This window comes from Rhinatrema bivittatum, chromosome 12, assembly GCF_901001135.1.
Source record: "Rhinatrema bivittatum chromosome 12, aRhiBiv1.1, whole genome shotgun sequence".
NCBI classification, from domain to species: Eukaryota; Metazoa; Chordata; class Amphibia; order Gymnophiona; family Rhinatrematidae; genus Rhinatrema; species Rhinatrema bivittatum.
This window is the reverse complement of record NC_042626.1, coordinates 58,375,925-58,398,333: the sequence shown is the minus strand read 5'-3', so window position 1 is coordinate 58,398,333 and position 22,409 is coordinate 58,375,925. Positions and strand designations below refer to the sequence as shown.

Sequence of the window (22,409 nt, the reverse complement as noted above, 5' to 3'; positions counted from 1 at the left end):
TGTATTACTCTCTTTTTTTTTTAAGGCAAGGGTCAACATATTAGAATAGTAACATATAGCAGAGACCAAGAGATATGGCAGCTAAACAATTCTAGTCTGAAGGAGAAAGATGGATACACTCAATATTGAAATAAATCAATAGTGGGACCAAACTTGAATACCCAGCAACTCAGTAAAACAATATGTTGTAGAGTACTTTAGGAGGAGAATACAACAAAATGAATGGCAATTAATTTCAAAGAGAAATGCCACATCTTGCTTTAGGGGATCTGTACCTACATGCAAAAAAAAAAATTGTCCCACTCAAATAAAGTGACCTCCTCCTCCATGCCGTCATCAGGTCTGTGCCACAACATGAACACTGTCTTTAAAAGAATGAATGAGAAATCCTCTCTCTTTTTTACCCTTTGTTTTTGCACCACTTTGGAATAAGAAATGTAGAGACTCACTATGACTTTTTATTTTACATTTTTTTCAACAATAATAAAATAAATCAGTAATCAAATGATAAAACAAGAGGCATTTTGTGGATGGTACAATCTGCAAGAAAAGGAATCGTCTGGTGCTTGATGCTCCCCCAGAAGTGACTGCATTTTCGGTTACCTTATCTGCAAGGCTTATTGGGATCTGCTATAGAAGACTGAGGCAACTACAAACAATTACTGACAAAAATAAGTTATGATGGTCTAGTTCAGGCTGGTTTCCTTTTTGGATTGTTTTGGAGCTCATTAGTAGTTTTGGGCGAAATTAAATCGAGGCTAGAAGTAGTCTACTGTTGACAAAGTATTGTTTAAAAAATCCTATCTAATGGTGAGAGAAAAAAATCTCTAATAAATCAAGCTGAGAATTCGTTATCCTGAAATAATTGCCTCTTCACACGATTATTTTTGGTACTTTTTTTTTGGGGGGGGGGGGGAGATATTTAAAAATAAAATCTCTCTCAAAACAAAACAGTTAAAAGTACTAGGCTGTCGGCTGAATACAGATCAATGTATAAAGAAAACATACTGCTGAATTTTTTTTAAACACAAAGAGAAACTTCAATGTTTGACTAAAACTGCTTCTGCTAACCTAATTTCAGAGCCTAAAACAACACGAAACTAAAACAGGCATGTAACATCACACTAAGAAAATAAGATACAGAATACCATTCAATCCAACTAGGGCACTTCTCCCGCCCTCCAGATGCATGACTGACCGGGATGATAGCCAACCATCACACGGGATTTCTCTCGGGTCGGTCTCGCCAGCCAATCTGATCTCGCGCAAGCCCCCCAATCTACCACCGTGACTCCTCTGCAAGGAGAGGCAGCGGCACCTTTAAGGAAGCCCGAACTAGCAACCACCGTTAGGCGGGGCGTCCCGTCAACAACGACAACGGCAGGTTTGAGCTATTTACCCCCGGTTATAACCATGCTCCTCCTCATTTTCGCAGTCACTACAGTGGTCGTGTTCATTCTCCTCCAACTGCTGTCGTACCGCCGTCTCACTCTCGTCCGCCATCTTTAGTCAGGAACCGGAATGCAAGCCCCACCCCGCAACAAAGTGGGCTGTGATTGGACGGAGGAAACGTGCTCAGAGCAGTGCCTGCCGGATCTCGTAGTCCTGCAAAACAAGAGAACCAGCAAGCGTTGAGTTTATTGGATGAGGGGCGGCAAGGAAAAAGCAATGCTAGATCTGTGACTCTTCTGATAGGTCACTAGATTTCGCTGATTCCATGCCTAGAAACTTTAAGCGTGCTACGATTAATTTTCTCCTAAAACTGTCAGCATTTAGATGGTCTAAGAGAGTTACCTGTAAACACAATTCCCGTAAAACCCTATGATGGTATGTACAAGAAAAGAAGCTAGAGCGACCCCCGCCCCAAGCTTGCCCACTGGTGCCGCTAAGGAAGAAAGAATAGGACTGGTTGTGCTAGTGGGCGACGGCTCCTATCTAATCAGCGTGTGGGATGTAGTAGGGCGCCCGAGGCCAGGGTGCCTGTGCCCGCGCGCTTTGGGGCGTGGTGGTGGGCAGAGCTGAGTCCGAGCGCACGTAGGGCCGGAAGTCGGGCGCCAGGTTCTGAGCTTAGGTAGTTCTCAGGTTGTCTTTCAGTATGATCGTGGAGTCGGGGAAGTGCAACTTTTCAGTATTCCTGCCTTTACTGGGAAGCTAACTTCCCACTATCGCACGTGCGCTGGATACCTCTTGATAGTGTGGCGGAGGAGGTGCACATTTATTTGACAGCAGCTTTTTCTCCTTCCCCAGACTGGTCCTCGCCACCTTCAGCTGAGATGTAGAGCAGGCCACCGACAAGGTAAGGAGAAGGGGCGCTCTGACACGGCTTCCCTCAGGCTGCACGGTCAGGGCTCCGCCTCTGCCTGGCTAAGATCCAAGTGGCACCGTCTAACCTAAAAGCTAAGCACGGTCCCTTCCTCGCATTTGGGCTGGGATTGAAAACCTGTACAATGAGGTATCTGTCGTTCTATTTCTATAAGGGGGAGGGGATGAGAGGTACAGAACTGACCCCCCGAGCCTGTTGACGATAATATGATTTTCCAACTATTGCCAAAGCAGAAGGATGAATCCTCCTGTTAAAATAATGTCATGGGTACCAGAAACCGCTAATCAGTTTAACCTCTGTTGATTTGTGCCTCCTCCCGTCCTGCTTTTCTTCCGAGCACTATTGCCCCCTCTCTTCCCTCCTCGAAAATGCCTCTTGCCTTCCTTAGGTTGTCATGCTCCGATCTCGTCCTGTCGTTTTTACAGGGCTGTGAAAGGTTTTTGATATAAGTATAGGGGGTTCATCACTAGCAGAATTAAAAGTTAATACTAGGGGATCCTGCTTGGATGAAAACCCTTTACCTGTCTCCAACCTTCTACCCTTCTTGCCTTATAAATAAAAAGTTTATTATTTTAAGAGATGTGTTTTCGTTTTTACTCCAGAACTTTATTGACCAATAATTAATGCAGCACAGCATGCACTTAGAATAAAACCAGACAATTTGTAGTAAAAATATTTTCTTTATTTCAGATAAAGATATCAATATTAAAATCTCTAAATGATTCTAAGAAACATTTCTATGTTCAAACCTTAATTTTAAAAGACTATACCGTACAATCAATGTGAAAACCATTAATAGGGTGACAGAAAAGATTAAAATTAAATAGATATCGACTAATGACATTATCTAATACATTTCTAATTATGCCATTTTAGAAACAATAGCAATTAACAGGTTCTCATATGCTTGAATATAAGATAATATCTTTACCAGATATCTGAAGCAGTCCCGCTCTTTGTCTCTCTCCACGTGTAAGGAAAAAACCAAAGTCCCCATTTTTTCTTTCTTTGTCTGCTTCCCATTTATACCCTAAAATCCTTTGATCTAAAGCAACTGTATTATTTCTGTCAATACGTCTATCTTTAGCCTTTGAAGAAGTTAGTTTGAAAACCTTGATGAGGTTCAAACAATTTAATTAATATGAGGATATGGAAAATAAAAATGTAGGAGTTTTTCCTACTTGATTAAAGTGTTGCCCATTTTCGTCTTTTATTCAATGCCAAGGTGTGTCAGGCGAAAAATACTTTCAGTCTTTTTCTTTCTTCTAACAGTTCAGAGACAAGAGACCAGCACTCCCCTCTATCCTAGGAAGCTTCATGTGCATTTTAATTAAAGTGAAAGGGGGCCCCCTTTTCAACTAGTCAGATAAAGCTTCAGTTTTTTTCAAAGCTCTTCCTGTGGAATCAAAAGGTTGAAGCTGCCCAAGGTCATAAAATTCAAGATTTTAAACATTCCTTCCCTATAGATAAGGAATTAGCTGTAAACAGCTCTTCTCAAGGTCTGTAAAGGGGGAGCTGAAATGTATCCTGCGGGGGCTTTGATTAAAGCTATAGTTTTTAAAGAAGAAAAAGCATATGGGTATTAATGCTTACATTTCTCTTATGGCCTATTGATTACTGACTAACTGAATATAGATATTTATCAATAAAGCACCAAATAATGACATATTTCCTGACAGGGCCACAGAAACCTTTCCCCATTCTTTTCCCCTCCAGTTGTGCAAGTGGCAGTGTTTATTTTTCTTTTTTTTTTTGGGGGGGGGGGGAAATCAGTGGCATAGAGCAGGGCTCCCCAAACTGTCCTGAGGATCCCACAGCCAGTCGGCTTTCTAGGATATCCACAATGAATATGCATGACATAAATTTGCATATATTGTGACTCCATGGTATGCAATTTAACTCATACATATTCATTGTGGATATCCTGAAAGCCCAACTGGCTGTGGGGTCCCCAGGACAGATTTGGGAAGCCCTGGCATAGAGGGTGGGTAGGAAGCACTGCTGTCCTGCCTCCTCCAACTGCCTATTGGTTTCATGATTTCATCCTAAAAACCAATAAGAATGACAGGGCTAGGGTTTAAATTCTACTTCTTCCATTGTACTTGTAATGTTGGGAAAATCACTTTCAGAGTCATTTATCAAAATGCGTCATGGTGTTAACTCCCGCAATAATACCATAACGCATTCGGTATTAATGGCAGCATGTAGCGCGAAATCCAATTTTTCAAAGGGGCAGGATTGGGAAGGCGTTTGGGCGGAATTAATGAAAATGAAGGGCATTTTCGCATTGTGCTATCGCACGCCGGAAATAACTACGCCGTTTTTCCTGGTGTTAAGCTGTGTGACGTGCCCGAAATGGCTGTAACGGAATTTGCGATAAAGATTGCAAATTGCATTTCAGCCATTTTGGGGTGGGTGGGGGGAGGGGGGGGGGGAAGGAGTGAGAGACAAAGAAAGCCTCTGGGGAGGCCTTCACAGTATTCAACTATTTATATCACTATAGGGGGGGGCTAGCTAATAACTTGAGGTGAGGTTTTGGTGGTGGTTTAGAGTTTTGGGGCCAGTTTTATGTGCAGAGTGAGACGTACGAACAGCAGAGTACACCTCAGTGAAGACTTAGCGTCATTTGGAGTGAGGAAAGTCTCACAAAGATGAGATTTCTACAATGTTATCTTGCCCTAGCTTGATAGTACCTTGGTATAGAGTCCATCAAGCTAGGGTGAGAGAATGCTTTTTTGGGCTACTCCAAAATTAATGCCTGCTCTGGGACAGGTATTAGTTTTGGAGAGTAAATATGTGCACATTGGGCATACATTTATATTTTTTTTTGCGTGGGGGGAGAATAGCCTCATCAACGTGAATTTACATGTGATGAGTGCTATTAGCTTGGTTGCAGGTTTTGGACGCACTAATCCCCTTATAGCATAAGGGGTTGTGGACGTGCATCCAACCACAGGTTAACCAATGCGCTCGGCTGAGTGCACTGTATTGTTTTGGCCTGTTATGTTGCAAGCAGTTTACGCATTATGTTGTGTTAAGTGTATGGGTGTGTGGCTATTTACATGCCTTTGGAATTTTTCAGACTAGAGGTCTGTGATTTTTAAACTGATGCTATAACATTGGTTCCTAAACTTGTCTTTGGGGGGTCCCTTCAGCTGCTTGGATTGTTCAGGATATTGGTAATGAGCATGCATGAGATCTGTATGCCTGCACTAAATCCATACTATGCAGATAGGTTTCATGAATATTCAATGCAAATATCCTGAAAGCCTGACTGTTTGAGTATCCTGGAGGACAGGTTTGGGAACACTTGGAGAAAAGCAAAGCCATAAAATGTATGAGAAGTAAATAAATACATTCCCTTGAGCGTTTTTCTAGCCTCCTTAAATTCCTTCTTGATTTTTTTCAGTTTGTTCAGATCTTATGTTTGAAATAGGAAGAATGGGATATAGACATGAACCATGAGTAGGGTGACCACATAGCTCCATGTTAAGGGGCTAAGCTGAGTCCATATAAGGAGATGCAAGCCTGGTTTTCATTAAGAAAACAATGTGGAAATCAAGATTATATCTCCCTGCATGCAACGGGAGAGAAAAATGAGGCCTGTCCCGGATTTGACATGTAGCTCTATGGTCACCCTAGCCATGAATGAAGAGGAATCTTGTCACTGCTGCTGATGATTCATGTTTTGCAGGGCAGAATGTTTCTCGTTGGACTGTCGGGTGGGATCGCCTCGGGAAAGAGCACGGTGGTGACTGTGTTTCAGGAGCTGGGCTGTGCGGTGATCGATGCAGATATCGTAGCTCGACAGGGTCAGTTTTTAAAATTTCTTCTAATTTTTAAATATACCACTGTTTTAAGGCAGATGTTTCCTAAGCACCTATCTGTGAACTGCTTACAGGGTGCAGGTCTTTCTGACAGCTCAAGCAGGAGGATAGATTCCTGATGGAGAAGAAACAAGCTTAACTTGCTTTGGAATTTTATTTTATTTTTTTTTACAAAACTTTACAGTGGTCCAACCCAACACCCCAGCCTACCATCTGATTGTGCAGAGCTTTGGACGTGGGATCCTGCTGGAAAGTGGCGAGATAAACCGCGAAGAGCTGGGGAGCATCATATTCTCCAGCTCGGAGAAACGACAGCTGCTGAACTCCCTCACCCACCCCTACATACAGAAGACCATGCTGAAGCAGATACTGAAATACTTTGTGCTTGGTAAGACAGCCACAGCAAGCAGGGCATTATAATATGGGGGTGGGGGTTGGCTTGCTGGCCACCTGATGGTTTTTGTCTTGCAGCTTTACTTTCATTCAAAAGTTTGGCAGTGGCCTATTCCTTCACACAAGGGGGCCGATGCAATACAGGGTGCTCAGCCGAGCGCACTATTTAATGCGCAGTTTGACACGATTCCTTTTCGTTCATGGCTAGGGTGACCATAGAGCTACATGTCAAATGCATGTTGATGAGGCTATTAATTACTGAACCAAAATGCAAAAAAAAAAAAAGTGTGTCCAAAGCGCACAGTTTTGCGTTCAGAAATTAACGCCTGCCTAGAGCGATATTAAGTAGGAGGAACTAAAGATTTAAAAAAAAAAAAAAAAAAAATTTTTTTAAAGTGCCGGCAGTCAGGTTTGGGAAACGGACGCTCAGTTAACAAGCGATGGTTTCCCCAAACCCGTGGCCGTGCGGACGCCAGTATATTCAGCGTCCGTTTTCTTAACTGGCGGACGGCCGTTGACAGCCAACCAATCGCGGGTGCCAGTTGTGAGAGAGGAGCTAGTGGCACGCAATCGACCCTAGCACCTCCTTGACAACGCGACCCCTAATTTAAATATTGCATGGCGCCCCCAGGAGAGGTGTCTGGGGACGTGTTAGGAAAGGGGGCACCGAGCACTCAGTGCCTGCTTTCAGTGCTCTTTTTTTGTGCATTGGCCCCAAGATTAGGGGAATTTGCCTCCAATTTTTATCCAAATCAAATGTTAAATCTGTAGGTGCTATGACTGTTATCTTCTGTTTTATAACAGACATCTCAGGCTAGACAAAAGCACTCTGCTTAATGTGATGGTGTTCTAACCCGTCCATCATGAGGCAATATCTCTGATACAATAAGAGACATTCTTCACTTGCAGCACTTCCTCCTCTTATCACAGAAGTGCAGAATGATACCTGGAGAGCAGTATGTGAATCAGCACTAACCTAAATGAAAGCCAGCAGGGAGAAGGCAGGTGGACTGAGGCTTAACTGAGATCTTGAAATATTTTTGCCAACTAACAAACTCAAGAAAGGCTGCAAATATGGGGACCACCCCCCCCCCCCCCCCCGCCAGAATTTTCTGTCAGCTGAAAAGGAGACAGCACCCCTGAGAAATGGATACATTTTTTGTTTGATGCAGGCTTCCAGTGTGCAGAATGCAGTCCTTTTTTTCTTAGTGCTTACATCAGGGGTTTAGGAAAGCATTGAGCTGCCTCTGCTGGGATTACTGGGCCAGTAATGTCGCTTGCCTTGAATGTTCCTGCCTCTTCTGTTTTGCATAAAAGTCGAGCACTTCTCAGACCTGATAAGAGGTAAAGGCTTTACAGCATTGGTGATCTTTCAAGCCTTGTTTTTCCCCTGATAAATGTGACAAATACCTCTATCAAATTCAGAAGAGGCCAAAGTGCCAGATAAGATCAGTCAGGGGTTGGTAGGTTTCTACAAAGACAGAAAGATGTCTTTTTAATAGGAGCCTATTCACAGCTTATCTAATCCTGAGTACTCTGATAGCTGAGTGGTGTGCTGGGATCCCAGGGAGACTGCATGAGAAAGAGATAGCATAAGAAAATGTATAGGGGGGAAATTTTAAGCTTTAGCAACTGCAGTGAAAGTTATCCATTTATCTAAGTTTGAATTTGGATTTTTGATTTAGTTGTTGACTTTTCAAACTCGCGCGTAAGGAGTTACAATTCAGGTATTGTAGATATTTTCCTGTCCCCCAGAGGACTTGCACCGTTTGTATCTGAGGCAGTGAAGGGCCAAGTGATTTGCCCAAGGTCACAAGGAGCGTCATTATAGACCAGGGTTCAAATCCTACCACTGCTGCTTGTGACCTTGGGCAAGTCACTTTACCCTCTGTTGCCTCAGGTACAGAATTAGATTGGGAGCCCTCTGGGGTTAGGGAAATACCAACAGTACCTGAATGTAATTCGCTTTGAAGTGCCAAAAAGAAGAATATAAAAAAGTCATAAAGTTCAGAAATTCTACAAAGGTCACAACTGTCAGGAGTGGAATCATGGTCTTCGTTTTGCCTGTAGCTCCTTATGAGAGGAATTCCCCAAATGTTCACACATCAATCAATATAATAATTTTATACATAATCATAAACAACCATAGGATATATATTTGCCAAATATTTATTCAAAAAATATATATACTATACAATTCACAAACTCAGAAAGAATGTATATTAATCAAGCTCATACAGAAATCCTCTTAAAACATATCGAAGAGCAATACACATAAAAAAAACCGTCAATCACACAAACTTACATATTGCACCAACTTACATTCTTCACACCCTTTCACCACACCCATACAATGCATAAAACAAAAGCTCCAATATACGTTTAGGAGATTTTGTATTCTTATGAATAAAAGGGTTGGTACATATAATGGGATAGATTTTAAAAAAGAACTTGCGCGTCCATGTGCGTGCGGTACCTGGCGCACGCACATGGACGCGCAATTTTATGACAGGCGTGCATGTTATAAAATCCCAGTCGGCGTGCGCAAGGGAGGGGGGGGTCAACTTTAGCGAATTCGCGCGGCGACGCATCCCAGCCTTCCCCAGTTCCCACCCCCTACCCTAACCTCCCTTCCCCTATCCTAGGCCCCCCCCCTCCATTTTTTTAACTTACGTTTTGCTCCTGCAAAGGAGCTGGAGCAAGTTGCGTGCGCCGGCACCGCGGCAAATGGCCGCTGTACCGGGTGCCTCTATACCCGCCCCCATCCCCGGACCGCCCCACTGCCGAGGGCCGGCTCTTGTGCGGCCTGTGTTTTACGTGCGTGGGCCATTAAAAATCCGGCCGAATATTTGTATTTACCAGGTCATTATCCCCTGAGGAAGCCCAGTGTGGGCGAACAAGGTCCCTTGTTGGGAAATATTGAAAGAAATACGAGGAAAATACAGCGAGATCTACTGAAAGGAATCTTGACGGTAAAGGGGAAGACTTCAGAAGAGATCTTGTTAGTGAAGGAATACATGAACCAATATTGAACTGTCTGTAAAAAAAATACCGCAAAAACTTCATTCATTGGAAGGTTGTGAACATCAGTATTGGAGCTTTTGTTTTATGCATTGTATGGATGTGGTGAAAGGGTGTGAAGAATGTAAAGTTGGTGCGTTATGTAAGTTTGTGTGATTGAAGGGTTTTTTAAAATATATATTGCTCTTCAATATATGTTTTTAAGAGCATTTCTGTATGAGCTTGATTACTATATACTCTTTTTGAGCTTGTGAAAAGTATAGTATATATATATTTTTTGAATAAATATTTGACAAATTATTATATTGATTGATTTGTGAACATTTGGGGAATTACTCTCATTAGGCGCTATATGTTACATGTTCATTGAGAGTAATGTGTAATTCACCTGATTACTTTTTGATTGACCTTCATTTAGCCTAAAACAACAAAAAAGCCCCACAATAATAATTATAAACAATCAATTGTGTCCACCTACCCAGATGTTTATAAAATGGAGGAAAAAGACCTCAGAACCTTATGTTCTATTCAGAACATACATTTGTGAAGTAATTTGCAATCACTGGTCTTTGAAAAAACCTCCAACCTTCCTACCATCTGATTTCAAATTTTATTATTGAAGATGATTTTTTATTTTGTATTTTTTTTCTTGTTTTCTTTAAAACTATTCAAACTCTCATGTTTTAACAAAAAACCGCTGTTCATAGACTATGAAGAAAGGACTTATGTATCCCCATTTTTTTCTAAACTATCAGCGTATGCACTGTTAATATTCTTCTTTCACATCTTTCTCTCTGTACTCAACAGTAGGAAACAGTCCGATTGTTCTTCTCTATACACCCAAAAATTCGGGGAATAAGCACAACATGCAAACTTATCTGTGCTGGTATTCAGAGTTTGTCCGATACCCTAGATGTTCTTCACCATTAGTCTTTGTTCCTTAAAGCCGACATTGGCCAATGTTTCGCATAAAGCTGTCTCAAGGCGTTACTGTTTCAATCAAAAATATTATTATAAATAGAACAGCATTTTCAAATTTGAACAACTTGTATCTTTACTGAGATCAAATTATACCTTATACAATACAGAGTCCAACATCTGATCATCTCTTTCACTTCGGACTCAACCGCTAATGGCGATTTAAAACACAAAACGCTGGCTCATGCGCTTTATATTTATATGAATCTCTATCCAATCTCATTCATCCCTGTTTTTCAAACAAGCCACCGATACATCTGATTGGTTGAAAATCAGTCGCAGTATTTGTGAATTTTCCTGGCTGATCATTCAGCAATATATTCAATTGTTCACCAAAAATTTTTTTTTTCACAAAATGATTTATATTTAATAAAAAGGGAACCAGTCAATTTCCAAATTTAAACCACAAGGTTGAACACTTTGAAGTTTAAAGATCCATCGGGTTTCTTGTTGTAATAATCTTTTTGGTTTATCTCCACCCCTTACATTCATTTTAACTTGTTCCAAAACAGTACATTTGAGTTCCCCAAATTTGTGTTGCATCTCAATACAGTGATTCACCAATGGTGCCTCCAATTTCATGGTCTTTAGACAACTTTTATGTTCAGATAACCTTGTCCGCAATGATCTGGTTGTTTTGCCCACATACACAAATTTACACAGACAAATTAAAGCATAAACCACAAAGTCAGAATTACAGTTGGTGAAGTCTTTCAATGTGTAGATTTTTGAATCTTTAGGATTAGTGAATGTGTTACCTTGGATCATCATTCCACAGAACAAACACTTCCCACATCGATGATGCCCACTAGGTTTACCACCCCCAATAGTATTCAAGATTTGCTTATTTTTTTCTGGTAAAAATGACAGACTCACAATCTTGTTAATGTTCTTTGTTCTCACATAGTAACATTCGCACTTCATATCTTTGAAACATGGAATTAACTTGAGAATATCCAAATGAGATTTTATTATCCTGGTCAGACCCGGAGTCAAACTGGTGTACTTTGTAACAAAGTTCAAAGAACTATTAACAGCGCTGTTACCTGCTGACCTATTGAGTAAGTCGTCTCTGTTGGAGAATCTAGCTATCTTGTAACATTTCTTGAGAAGTTTCGCTGGCTACCCACGTACCAAAAATCATTGCATTTCTGTTGAGAATGCTTTTTGAATTCCTGTATAGAAGTACAATTTCTACGAATCCTTAACAACTGTGAGTAGGGTAAGCTGTCCTTTAGATGTATTGGATGAAAACTACTGTATTCCAAAAATGTATTACAATCTACTGGTTTTTTGTATAATGTTGTTTCTAACGTACCCTCTTCAGTCTTCATTATTTGGACATCCAAAAAAGAAATTGAATCAAAATGATACTGCATGGAAAACTAGATTTCCTCCTCACAGGAGTTTAGCCAATCAAAAAATTCCAACAATTCTTTTTCTGTGCCTAACCAAATTAGAAAGACATCATCTATAAATCTCCTCCACAGATGTATTTTAGTTATATATGGAGAATTCTGAATCCATTCTTTTTCGAATCTTTACATATAAAGATTGGCTATCGATGGGGCCATTGTTGCACCCATAGATGTACCTGAAATCTGTTCGTAAAATTTGTTGTCAAAAATAAAGAAATTCTTTGTCAAAACAATTCTCTTTAATTGCATGATAAACTCCGTAGGGACCTCATGAGGTCGGGGTCTCTGGTTCAAGATATCATGTATAGTGTTCATCAACGGTATTTGTGGTATTACTGTATATAAAGATATCACATCCAAAGTCACAAGAAGAAATTCTTCAGTATCATTCTGCCAATCTTATTTTCAAAAAATGAGTTGTATCTTGAATGAATGAATCCATTTGGTGGACATAAGGTTTCAAAAAAGTGTCAACATACATGGATAACTTCTCTAATACTGATCCCTTAGCTGAAACAATCAGTCTACCGGGTGGTCTTTTTTCATCTTTATGCACCTTGGGCAGAGTGTAAATGGTGGGGGTGCTGGGATGTAGCACGTTCAAAAATTTATGTTCGTTTTTTGTCAAAAATCCTAATTCTACCGCTTCATCAGTGATCTTCTTAATCTACCTTTGAATAGATTTAGTAGGATCTGATCTTAATATTTTATAAGTTGTTGTGTCTTGTAATTGACTTAACAGTTCATTCATATAATTCTGTCGATCCTGGATAACGATTGATCCACCCTTATCAGCCTTTTTTATAACAATGGATTGGTTGTTCTTTAATCCCTGAAGAGCCTTCCTTTCTTCTGCTTTCAAATTATTATTTGAATGTATATCCTGTTGTGAATGAGATCTTTCAAATTCCTCTATATCACGTAAGACCACTTTTTTATAGGTTTCCAGTACTGGATCCAATGTTCCTGGTGGGCACCAAGTGGATTTGTCCGATACCTTAGATGTTCCAAAATTTTCAATAGGCTGTTTAGAGAAAAATACTTTTAATGACAAGGATCGAATACATTTTTCAAAATCAACCCTAAATTGGAAGGGATCATGAACACATTGGGGAACAAAAGAAAAACCTTTATTTAGTACTTTTTCTTCCACAGCTGGAAGAATTGTTAATTCATGACTTGAGATGTTGATTACGGCTGACTCCAATCGTATTGACGAGTTGTTGTATGTTCTGAATAGAACTAACATGAGGTTCTGAGGTGTTTTTCCTCCATTTTATAAACATCTGGGTAGGTGGACACAATTGATTGTGTATAATTATTATTGTGGGGCTTTTTTGTTGTTTTGGACTTTCATTCATAGCTGCACTTCACATACCCTTCATTTATCCTAGCCATGTAACTTATTCTGTCTGTGCTCAGACTGACTGCAAGCTGTGCCCATAGCTCCTGCGATTTTTGTGGGAGAAAGCACATAATTAGCTTGTTGCCGCACAATTGATAACCTGCCACAGAATCAATATTCCTGAAGCTTTTCCCATTTCTTAATGTAATAGTGAAAGACAGCAGATAAGGACCAAAATGGTCCATCTAGCCTGCCAAGCAATTTTTGTTTTGATTGTAGCAAATGCCGCTCTGTGCAGGTTGCCCCAAAGCCTTCTTTTAAGGGTTAGGAGCAACTGCCACTTCATGCAGCTATCCCTAAGCAGAAATGTAAACTGTAGGAGAAATAGAAAAGTTACCCCATGTCTTCATTTCCATTCTCTAGCCAGCAGGGATCCTCTGTTTGTCCCACACCATTTTGAATTCCATTACCATTCTTGTCTTCACCACCTCGTCATTGGGTGAACACTACAGGGTGCCTACCTGCCTTCAGTCTCCTCTCTCTTTCTCTGCTCCTGCTCTACTGCCTCCCCTCTCAAACAGCCTGCAGGGAATCTTCTCCTTCTTCTTGTTTCCCCCACTCTTCCTCTTGTCCCGAAATGAACAGAAGGGGAGGGGTGAGGCTGGAGTGGAGAGAGAAGGCAGTCAGAATTGAGCCTCTGCTAGCAGATGTGTGCATAACTGTGCAGTTGTACGGGGCAGCAGACTGCAGAGAATGGGCATGTTCATAGGGTGGCAAGTGCCACCCAAGTTTCATACATCGGATTGGTCAGGGCTAAACCAAACCCTGCCCGATTCGATCAGAGGCTGTATATACCTCATTCCTTCTCCCAACCAGCAGCAGGCGTCATTAAAAAAACTGAAACCCCTCCTTCACCCTCACGATTCCCGCACAGTGCTTCAAGCCACAATCTTCTCAAAAATCGACTACTGCAACGCCCTGCTCCTAGGCCTCCCCACCTTGACTCTTAAACCGCTCCAACTGCTCCAAAATGCTGCCGCCAGAATCCTAACACCCGTAAATCAGAACACATCACCTCAGTCCTCAAGGAACTCCACTGGCTGCCAATATCCTTCCGAATTTCTTACAAGATACTATCCATTTTACATAAAACCTTACACACATGTAACATACAATGGCACGGCAGCAGTATACGCTTCACCACTCCTAATCGCAGCATACCTAGGTACACTACACGTTCCCTCTCCAAAAACAGAGCGAGCACTGCCGATTGCAGGACCTACCCTCTGGGACACCGTGCCCTCCGACCTTCGTCTGGAGCCATCCACCCAAAAATTAAAAAACCCCCCCAAAGACATGGCTCTTTAAACAAGCGTTCCCAGAATAACTCGTCCAAACCCTCGCCTCAGTCTCCCTCGCCCCCCCCCCCCAATTCTTTATGTCCAACTGTTTCAATCAATTCTCCATGCACCCCACTCTCTCCCCCCACCCCCCACCCCTCTCCTGCTCCAATAAGGCCATCTATGTGCCCAAAGAATATTTTACCCCCGACCCAATAATGTTATGTATATGCTCAATAATGCCATCTATATGCCCCCCCTCCCTCCACCCCCACCCCAATAATGTTATACATATGCTCAACAATGTCATATATATGCTTCCCCCACTCCCTCAACCCCATCGCTCCAATAATGTTATGTATTTGCCTAATTCCTCCGTTAATCTTTGTATATGCCCAATTTCTCCCCTTCTCCCCCTCGCACCTCCCCCTTACAATGCTTTGTATATACTTAAATAATCTACTGCACTTTGCCCAAATCAAGTTCTATGTAAAAAGTTATATTACCCCCTCCAAGTTATGGTTCCCTGTTCTTTGTACAATGTTTCAAGTTCCTTGTAAACCGATATGATCCACCCACGAATAGCGGTATTAAAAAAAGCTTTAAATAAATGTAAGCGAATGTCATCTCCTGATGCTGTGGGGCCAGTCTTGCAGCTCTTACCGCAAGACCCGGCCCTGCAGCAGCAGCAGCAGGAGATGTTTCTTTAAAACACAACTCCTGCTACCCATGCCATGATCTTGCAGGCTGCTGTGGAGCTTATCCCGTGGTGGCTGTTGAGAGAGGAAGAACCTGGTGGCCGTCAGTGGACCTCAAACTGCTGGTGTCTGAAGATGAGGCCCAGCCCTGAGAGATTGCGTGAAAGAGAGAGAGAGAGAGAGACAGGGTGTGTGAAAGAGTCTGTATGTGCGTTTTATTTATTTATTAATTTATTTTAATAGTCTTACATACCGTCGTTTGGAAATACCATCACAACAGTTTGCATATTATAAAAGAATAAAAAGATACATAAAATCGGAAATTACAATTTATGCAATTAGAGAATAGTCAAAGCAATAAAGGATTAAAATAAGAGAAAAACATAAATCAGTGTTGCCAGTGTTTTGCTAATGTATGGATCTTGCGGTGCCCAGTGGGACCGATTTCCACAAGCCCAGAAGCCGCACATTATGTGGATTAAATGAGGGAGAGGGAGAAAGCAGCTGTGAGATTTAAGAAGAATGGTATATCACATTTTATTAAAATCAGAGAGGGAGAGTGCATATGAGTGACATGTGTGAGCATGAATGTGTGTGTGTGTGGGAGGGAGAGTGTGAGTGAACGAATGAACAGGTCCATTAGAAAGTGTGTTTTTGAGAGAGGAAAAAGTTTGTAGCGTTCCTTCTTCCACTGATCCAAAACAATCTCAAGGTGACTAGAAATCAAAACTTCCCAGGTATGGAGCTTGGGAAATTATTTTTATCCTTATTAGTTTTACTTTTTGGGTGGTGTTTGATATGTCTTCTGTTTTGAAATATTTTATTAATATTTGGGACTTTTTTTTAAAATTTGTATATGAGTTTTTTCAATTATTATTCATCAGCTGTTTTGAAATAGTCATTTTATTGGTATGGTTTTCTTTTGATTAATGTATTGTATTTCTTGATTTTTATTGTTTTATATTTAATGAGGAAAGGTGATGTTTCTGTTTTTCCATTGTTACACTATATACAGAGTTTGGCTTGTTGATGTAGCTTCCAGTCCAGTTCTGTATTTGGTGAGGTTCTGTCTGTCTTCTGCATGTGTTCCTAAGGTTAGGTATTCTGCTAGCATGTAAAATCTGTGTAGGGATCTATAGCAGCCTAGTATCTTCTGTTTTCCTAAAGGGAGGAGTATTTAGGAGTTTTAGGACCTGGTACAACGTTTACAGTGTTGCCTTTTCATAGGTAGTGTTGTTACTTTTTGAGTGTTGGCAGTTAGTGCTTGTTTAGTATGGGAGATTTAGCGTACTATCATTTTAATTCAGTTCACTCATGGCTGTCTGAGGATCAAGCCTACTCCCAAAATGCGTTACAGTAGGCTTAATACCAGAAGGGTTCCAAGAGTCTTTTTGGAGGGTTTTCTGGTTGGAACCACAGCAGTGCAATATACTGTATACATAATAAACATCAGTGTTTATTAGGTACTGTGCCTTCAGATCTGATCAGGCATGGCACGGAAAAGTCACCATTGGCTGCTGCTCTGATCTCGGCACCTCGCAGCAACAGGATACATCAGGGGTGACTTATAAACTTGTGGGAGCTCCTTTCTCACGGCACGTGTAATCGTGCATGCCTCTTCTTCCTAGCCTGCAGTATGACTCCCGAAATATGGCAGTTAACGGGCAGCAGGCAGAGCATGGGACAGTCTGGATCGGCTTTGTGCAGCATACAGGGTGCACGCGGGCGCAGCTTATTTCCCCGATCTATGAGTTTCTTCAAACCTCTCTCTCTTTTCCCCAGGCTAAGTGAGACGGGGAGAAGGTTCACTGAGCACTGGATTTGTCTCTCTCTCTCAGTGCTGTGAGCAGCAGTAGCAGGAAGGAGCTCTGGCAGCCACGTGTGGGGCAGCTGAGGTGACTGACTGAGCCAGCTGCCCAGGCCACACCAGCTTCTCCCTTCTCCTGCGGGGTAGCTGGCGCATTGTGATGGCTTCGTGTGGGTCTTCGCCTCCCCCCCCCCCCCTTCTTCGCTTGTGTTAAAATTTGGAAGAGACCTTGGTGATACTTTCAGCGCTTCCCTGGCTCTTCTCTTGGCCACATGAGGCCTTGCTGTGTCTGCGCTGCCCGCTCGGCAGAGGCTTGTGTGCCTTCTGCTTGCAAAGCTTGGGAAATAGTGGCATACACGTGGCATACGCATTGTAAGTGCTGTGTCTTCCTTTTGAATGATTTTTTCATGTAAAATACCCAATACCCTTGCACTGGTCATGGGTTCCAGAGGAGGGGGTGAAGATTCAGGGGAGGGAGGTGGAGGGGTGTTGGTTTTTAAAGGGAGGGAGCTGAGTTGTTACTTGAACAGGGGAGCAGCACAAGGCAGCAAAACTGTTAGCACAGGCCCTGGTCAGGACGGTTGAGCCTTCAAAGAGACGGAGAAATGTAAGCCAGCTCCAAAGATCTGGATGTGGCTTTTTGGAAGTCTGCAACTGCTGCTGTCCCATAGGTGGCCGAGAGGGCATTGATTTCAGCTCATGGAAACCTGGATGACTGGCATTACTGCTGACAAATTTCAAGCAGGTGCTAATTCAGCCCCCTTTCTGTGTGCGTTCCCATATGTCCGATACATGTGCACAGCCCTTCCTGTGCACTTAACAGCATGCCACTGCTGATGCTGAGGGCATACACCAGCTCATATACTTGGAAAGACAAGGACTTTCTCAAGAAAATATGAAAAGGGTGGCTTGCATTCTAAATTGAAAACAAAAAAGTGACGTGTCATAGTTTAATATGTCTCTGCATGGTAAATTGATTTTTGTTCTTGGTGAATTTTATATTTGTAATTAGCTTATTGTTAAGAAACAACGTGGCTGGTTTCCAATAAAAAAGACTTCTTTTGCATATTCGGCTTTTAATTTTTATGCAGAATTATGCAGATTTGACAGATAATTGCTACAATTTGAAAAAATGAGCCATAGGAAACCAGGGGGCTCAGACTATAAATTCTTTACAGAAGGTAGATTGCAATCACGTGAAGTATCTTGCAGAGCCGCGTACCCCAATGGTGCCCGGTGAATGATAAATGTTACTACGAGAGAGTCCTCACTAATTCCTGGCAGCTGCAGTGTGTAGACAAACTCCCAGCCCCTTCAACACCATCTGCTATTTCATTTCTTTCCCTCCTAGGCTACCGTTATGTTATCTTGGACATCCCGCTACTCTTTGAGACAAATAAACTGAGGAAGTTCATGAAACACACTGTCCTGGTTTACTGGTATGTGAGAGGATAATGCTTTATTGAGATTTAGCTCGGGCCTTTTCATTGGCATTTCAAAGGGAGTTGCATGTAGATGTTTCCCCTGTCTCCAGAGGGCTCACGATCTAAGTTAATCCCCGAGGCAATGGAGAGGGATGCGATACCATCAGGCTTTGGTCAGGGCCTCAGCAGATTCATGCACCTGAGGCCTGCTAGGAACCCCCCCTGGTCTCAAAGCACTGCTTGCCTGCCTCTGCTACTTCCTCACATTATCAGGATGCAGGGTTTTCTGAGTTACTTCAATAGGCCTGGGACATGGTCTTCTTTCTTCTGCTTGGTAGTGGGTGGGATAGAAGGAATCTAGGGGTGCTTGCCAAATTTCTGGCTTTGGTATCGTACCAGTGTTCCAAAGTATATCGCCCTACCTTACAGACCAATGTTTCGGCACTGGAATTGGACCCCTCTCAGGGACCATTTCTGAATCTGAAGATGGATAGCTCTACACATAGATTTCCTCAAAATGATTGCTTATGTCTGTAATTCACTGTTTCGCTCCTGTACCTCACCCAGCACCTTTGTGGTTTCTTGCCCCTGCTGAGCCTCTGTTCTCTGTCTTTCCTCCCCCAGTGATCCCCAGAACCAGCTCTCCCGGCTGATGAGAAGGAATGGTCTGTCAGAGGCTGAGGCCATGGCCCGTATCCTCTCCCAGCTGCCGCTGGATGAGAAGTGTAGGCTAGCCGATCATGTCCTCGACAACTCTGGGGACCGAGAGAGCATTCGCCGGCAGGTCCTCGAACTCCATGCAAAGCTGGAAGCCTCCCTGGATTACCTGCTCCTCCGGCTGGCTGCAGTCGCCATGTTAACAGTCACGGGTGGACTTGCCTGCTTCCTCCTGAGACGGGCCTTGTTTTAAAGGAGCTGCTGTTAGTGAGATGCACTGTCGGCATGCCAGTACTTTCATTGTACCCAGGAGATTATTTTAAACAGTCGCTTCTGTTTTTGTAATTAATCTGTTTATTTGGACATTATAAATGATACATATCAAAAATTATTTCTTACAGCCGTATCTCCTTGCCCAAAGGTTTCCAATAATTCCCCGTAACACCCTCCCACCCTCCCTTTCCCCCCTCTGAACTGCAAATCAGTACAAACATGGTGTCATCTGCTAACAATTATTATAACAATATAAAACAGTGCAATGAACAATAGCAGAGTAGAACATCACATGGTCATTAGGTATTCATAGAAACATTATTTAAAGAAGATACAACCAGAAGGTAGTCTCAAATAGCACAATGAGTAATCATTATTTCAAGTCTTATTGGCCCCCCCCCCCCCCCCCCCCATCGTTTTTGCTTGTCTATATATCTGATACCAACCATCAAAAGAGTCCCAAATTTTCCCAAATTTCGCCAACGTGTCTCTGTGATACGCCGTTATTTTCTCCATGGTACGAATAGCCAGCAGTTTAGTAACCACTACCTGCATAGGGGGCGATTCCAATCTTTTCCACCATCTTGCTACAACTAATCTAGCAGCTATAGCAGGAAGGCGAAGGAATTGTTCATTGAATAATCCCTCTACTTTTTTCCATAGACCCAAAAGCCAACATTCCGGGCATAGTGGTACTTCTGTCCCCAATATTATTTTGGCCAGCTCCTGGACACGCTGCCAAAATGTTCTTATTTTTGGACATGTCCACAAGATATGGATAAAAGACCCCTCCGTTACTCCACATCTCCAACAAGTATTAGATGTCTGGGGGTACCACTTCGCTACCGTTATGGGGCAAATGTACCAATGGAATAACATTTTATACTCATTTTCAATCATGTCAGCAGACATGGAATTCCTCCCCAGTCCCATAAAACACGTCTCCCATCTGTCTGTGGTCCATTCTCCCCCTAAGTCCCTTGCCCAAGCTCTTAAATGCGTCACAGTTTGATTCCTAGCATCCTCCAGGAGTTTATAAATCTTAGACATCAACTTGGGTGGTTTATTAGAAAGCATACAGAATCCTTCCATGAGAGAAGCACCCTTCCCAAGATCTCGCTCAACGTCAGATCTCTTTAAGAAATGACGCAATTGTGCATAGGCCATGTCGCTTCTGTTTTTAACGGCATTGAGACCATTCCTTATGACCCCCAGCAATGAGCACCTCTTTCCATAGGATGAAATATAGATGTACTCATGATTAGGAAGTTATTGCCCACTGCTGGAGTTGCGTGGCACAGACCAGTAATTGTAACTTCTGGCAAGGAGGGACTGATTGCCTTTTAAGTGTCCCCCTGGTAATTAGAGGCTCTTGATAACCCAGCATTCAGTAGAATGAGGGCTTAAAACCAGGGATGGCTTAGCTGTTCCTGATAAAAGGAGCTAGCTAGGACTGTGCGCTTGTCAGACCTGTCAGAAGTGTATGGGCTTTGAGAAGTGGATTCGTGTAGCTTGGCGCTCCCTGAGACTTCCAGTGCTGCAGCACTGCTCTCTGAAGCAGTCTTCACGGGCTGCCCAGAGGGATGCAGGTCAGAGCCCGCTGAATGCCATCTTCATGATGCTCCTGTCCAATCTTGTGAGAGTTCCCCGTTTTCATGTCAGTACCTACAACCAATGCAGTAATAGTTTTAGGAACTCTTCCTATGGGAAATACTAGTTATGGTAATTTTCACAAATAGTATTTATTTTTTAGTATGTTGAGTAATTACTTCCCAGTATGGGAATGAGATCACAGAATTAGAGTATTCATGTTGACACAAGGTTTCCGAACAAGTGATGGACTAATCCCATAGTGGGACTTGTGTAATAAGGATCTAGTCCTGTTCAAGGCCTTAATATACCCATGACGGGAGGTAACCGTTCCTGCAAAGAATCTCCCCTTAAGTTTTCTGGAAGAAGTTTGTGAAGCCAGATGACTAGTCTTATATGGACTGTGGGAAGTTTCCATTCTAGATAAACCTTAGTAAGCTCAGTTCTTACAGTTTTGGGCTTTCTTGTCCCCTGCCTGTGATTAGACTCCCTTTTTTTTTTTATAGTGGGTTTAGGTTTGCGAGAAGTGTTTTGCTCTTTCTGTGGGATGTCTTCCACTTCCTGTAAGATGCTGCCGCATGATTCATCCAAAGCCTCGTCCCAGAGTCCAGCTGTGCAGTGATTTAGAAGCAAATCAAATAACATTTCTTCACGTGTGTGGGAGAGAGAGGGGCCTGGGTGTGCCTGGTGTCCCTTTTCACCCTTGGGTGCATTCCCCAGTTGTTGCAGCCAGGGCTGTCTTTCCACAGGAGGCTGTGTATGAGCTGCTTGCCCTGCACCATGATGACAGCAGACCCCGTGAAGCCCGGCAGGGTGGCCAGGTTGATTGGTGCGATAGCCAGTGTAATCCTTGCCGCCTCTCTGACCCACGGTAGTCTTTTAACTATTAGGGCCGAGAATCATTTTTACTATAAACCTCTTATAAAGTTGGCATTTAATGGATTTTGGTAAAGATGTGTGTATTATTTTTCATGCTAAATAATTGGTTTAACACACACTGCTGCATTACCTGTGTCTCTGTGTTGTATTTTTTAGTGTTTAGATGAGTCCATGACCACTGAGGCATTGTCTACCAGTCCTGCGTTTTGCATGTATTTTTCTTAAGACTTCAGTACTGTTACTTGGAGAATCTCATTCTGTTCCTTTTGGTTGGCTGAGGTGGCTTTTCCAATGCAGTCAAGTAGGCTGTCCAGCTGGTTTCTCTCTTTCCCACCAAGTGGATCCAGTCCTGGTTTTGCCTCAGCCCCTGCAGGGAGATGTAGTCCTCCTTATAACAGGGGAGGATCCTTGGCACCGTGGAGGTGAACAGATGGTG

The 22,409-nt window shown here is 42.5% G+C and overlaps 2 protein-coding genes across 6 annotated transcripts in view; one reads left to right on the top strand and one right to left on the bottom strand.

The window, feature by feature from the left end:
* Window positions 1-3,317, bottom strand: part of LOC115073897 (glycylpeptide N-tetradecanoyltransferase 1) — a 66,276-nt gene extending 62,959 nt beyond the window's left edge. Inside the window, exons 1-2 of one of the 3 annotated variants that reach the window (XM_029572834.1) lie at window positions 3,255-3,317; window positions 1,400-1,605 (exon numbers count right to left, since the gene is read on the bottom strand). In XM_029572834.1, coding sequence (XP_029428694.1) covers window positions 1,400-1,503 — 104 coding nt within the window. In that variant the 5' untranslated portion in view covers window positions 1,504-1,605; window positions 3,255-3,317. Of the gene's footprint in view, window positions 1-1,399; window positions 1,606-1,794; window positions 1,945-2,184; window positions 2,308-3,254 lie in introns of those variants that run through there. The other 2 variants (XM_029572835.1, XM_029572833.1) reach the window with 2 other exon arrangements.
* Window positions 1,294-22,099, top strand: DCAKD (dephospho-CoA kinase domain containing). Of its 3 annotated transcripts, none has more exons than XM_029572838.1 (6): window positions 1,294-1,384; window positions 2,248-2,296; window positions 6,018-6,135; window positions 6,335-6,538; window positions 18,502-18,589; window positions 19,199-22,099. In XM_029572838.1, the coding sequence occupies exons 3-6, from the start codon at window positions 6,024-6,026 to the stop codon at window positions 19,482-19,484; spliced, it is 690 nt and encodes a 229-aa protein (XP_029428698.1). In that variant the 5' UTR covers window positions 1,294-1,384; window positions 2,248-2,296; window positions 6,018-6,023; the 3' UTR covers window positions 19,485-22,099. The 3 variants fall into 3 exon arrangements, with proteins under 3 accessions (XP_029428698.1, XP_029428697.1, XP_029428696.1); XM_029572837.1 differs by lacking the exon at window positions 1,294-1,384 and adding an exon at window positions 1,626-1,827; XM_029572836.1 differs by lacking the exon at window positions 1,294-1,384 and adding an exon at window positions 1,956-2,071.
* The last annotated feature ends 310 nt before the right edge of the window (window positions 22,100-22,409 follow it).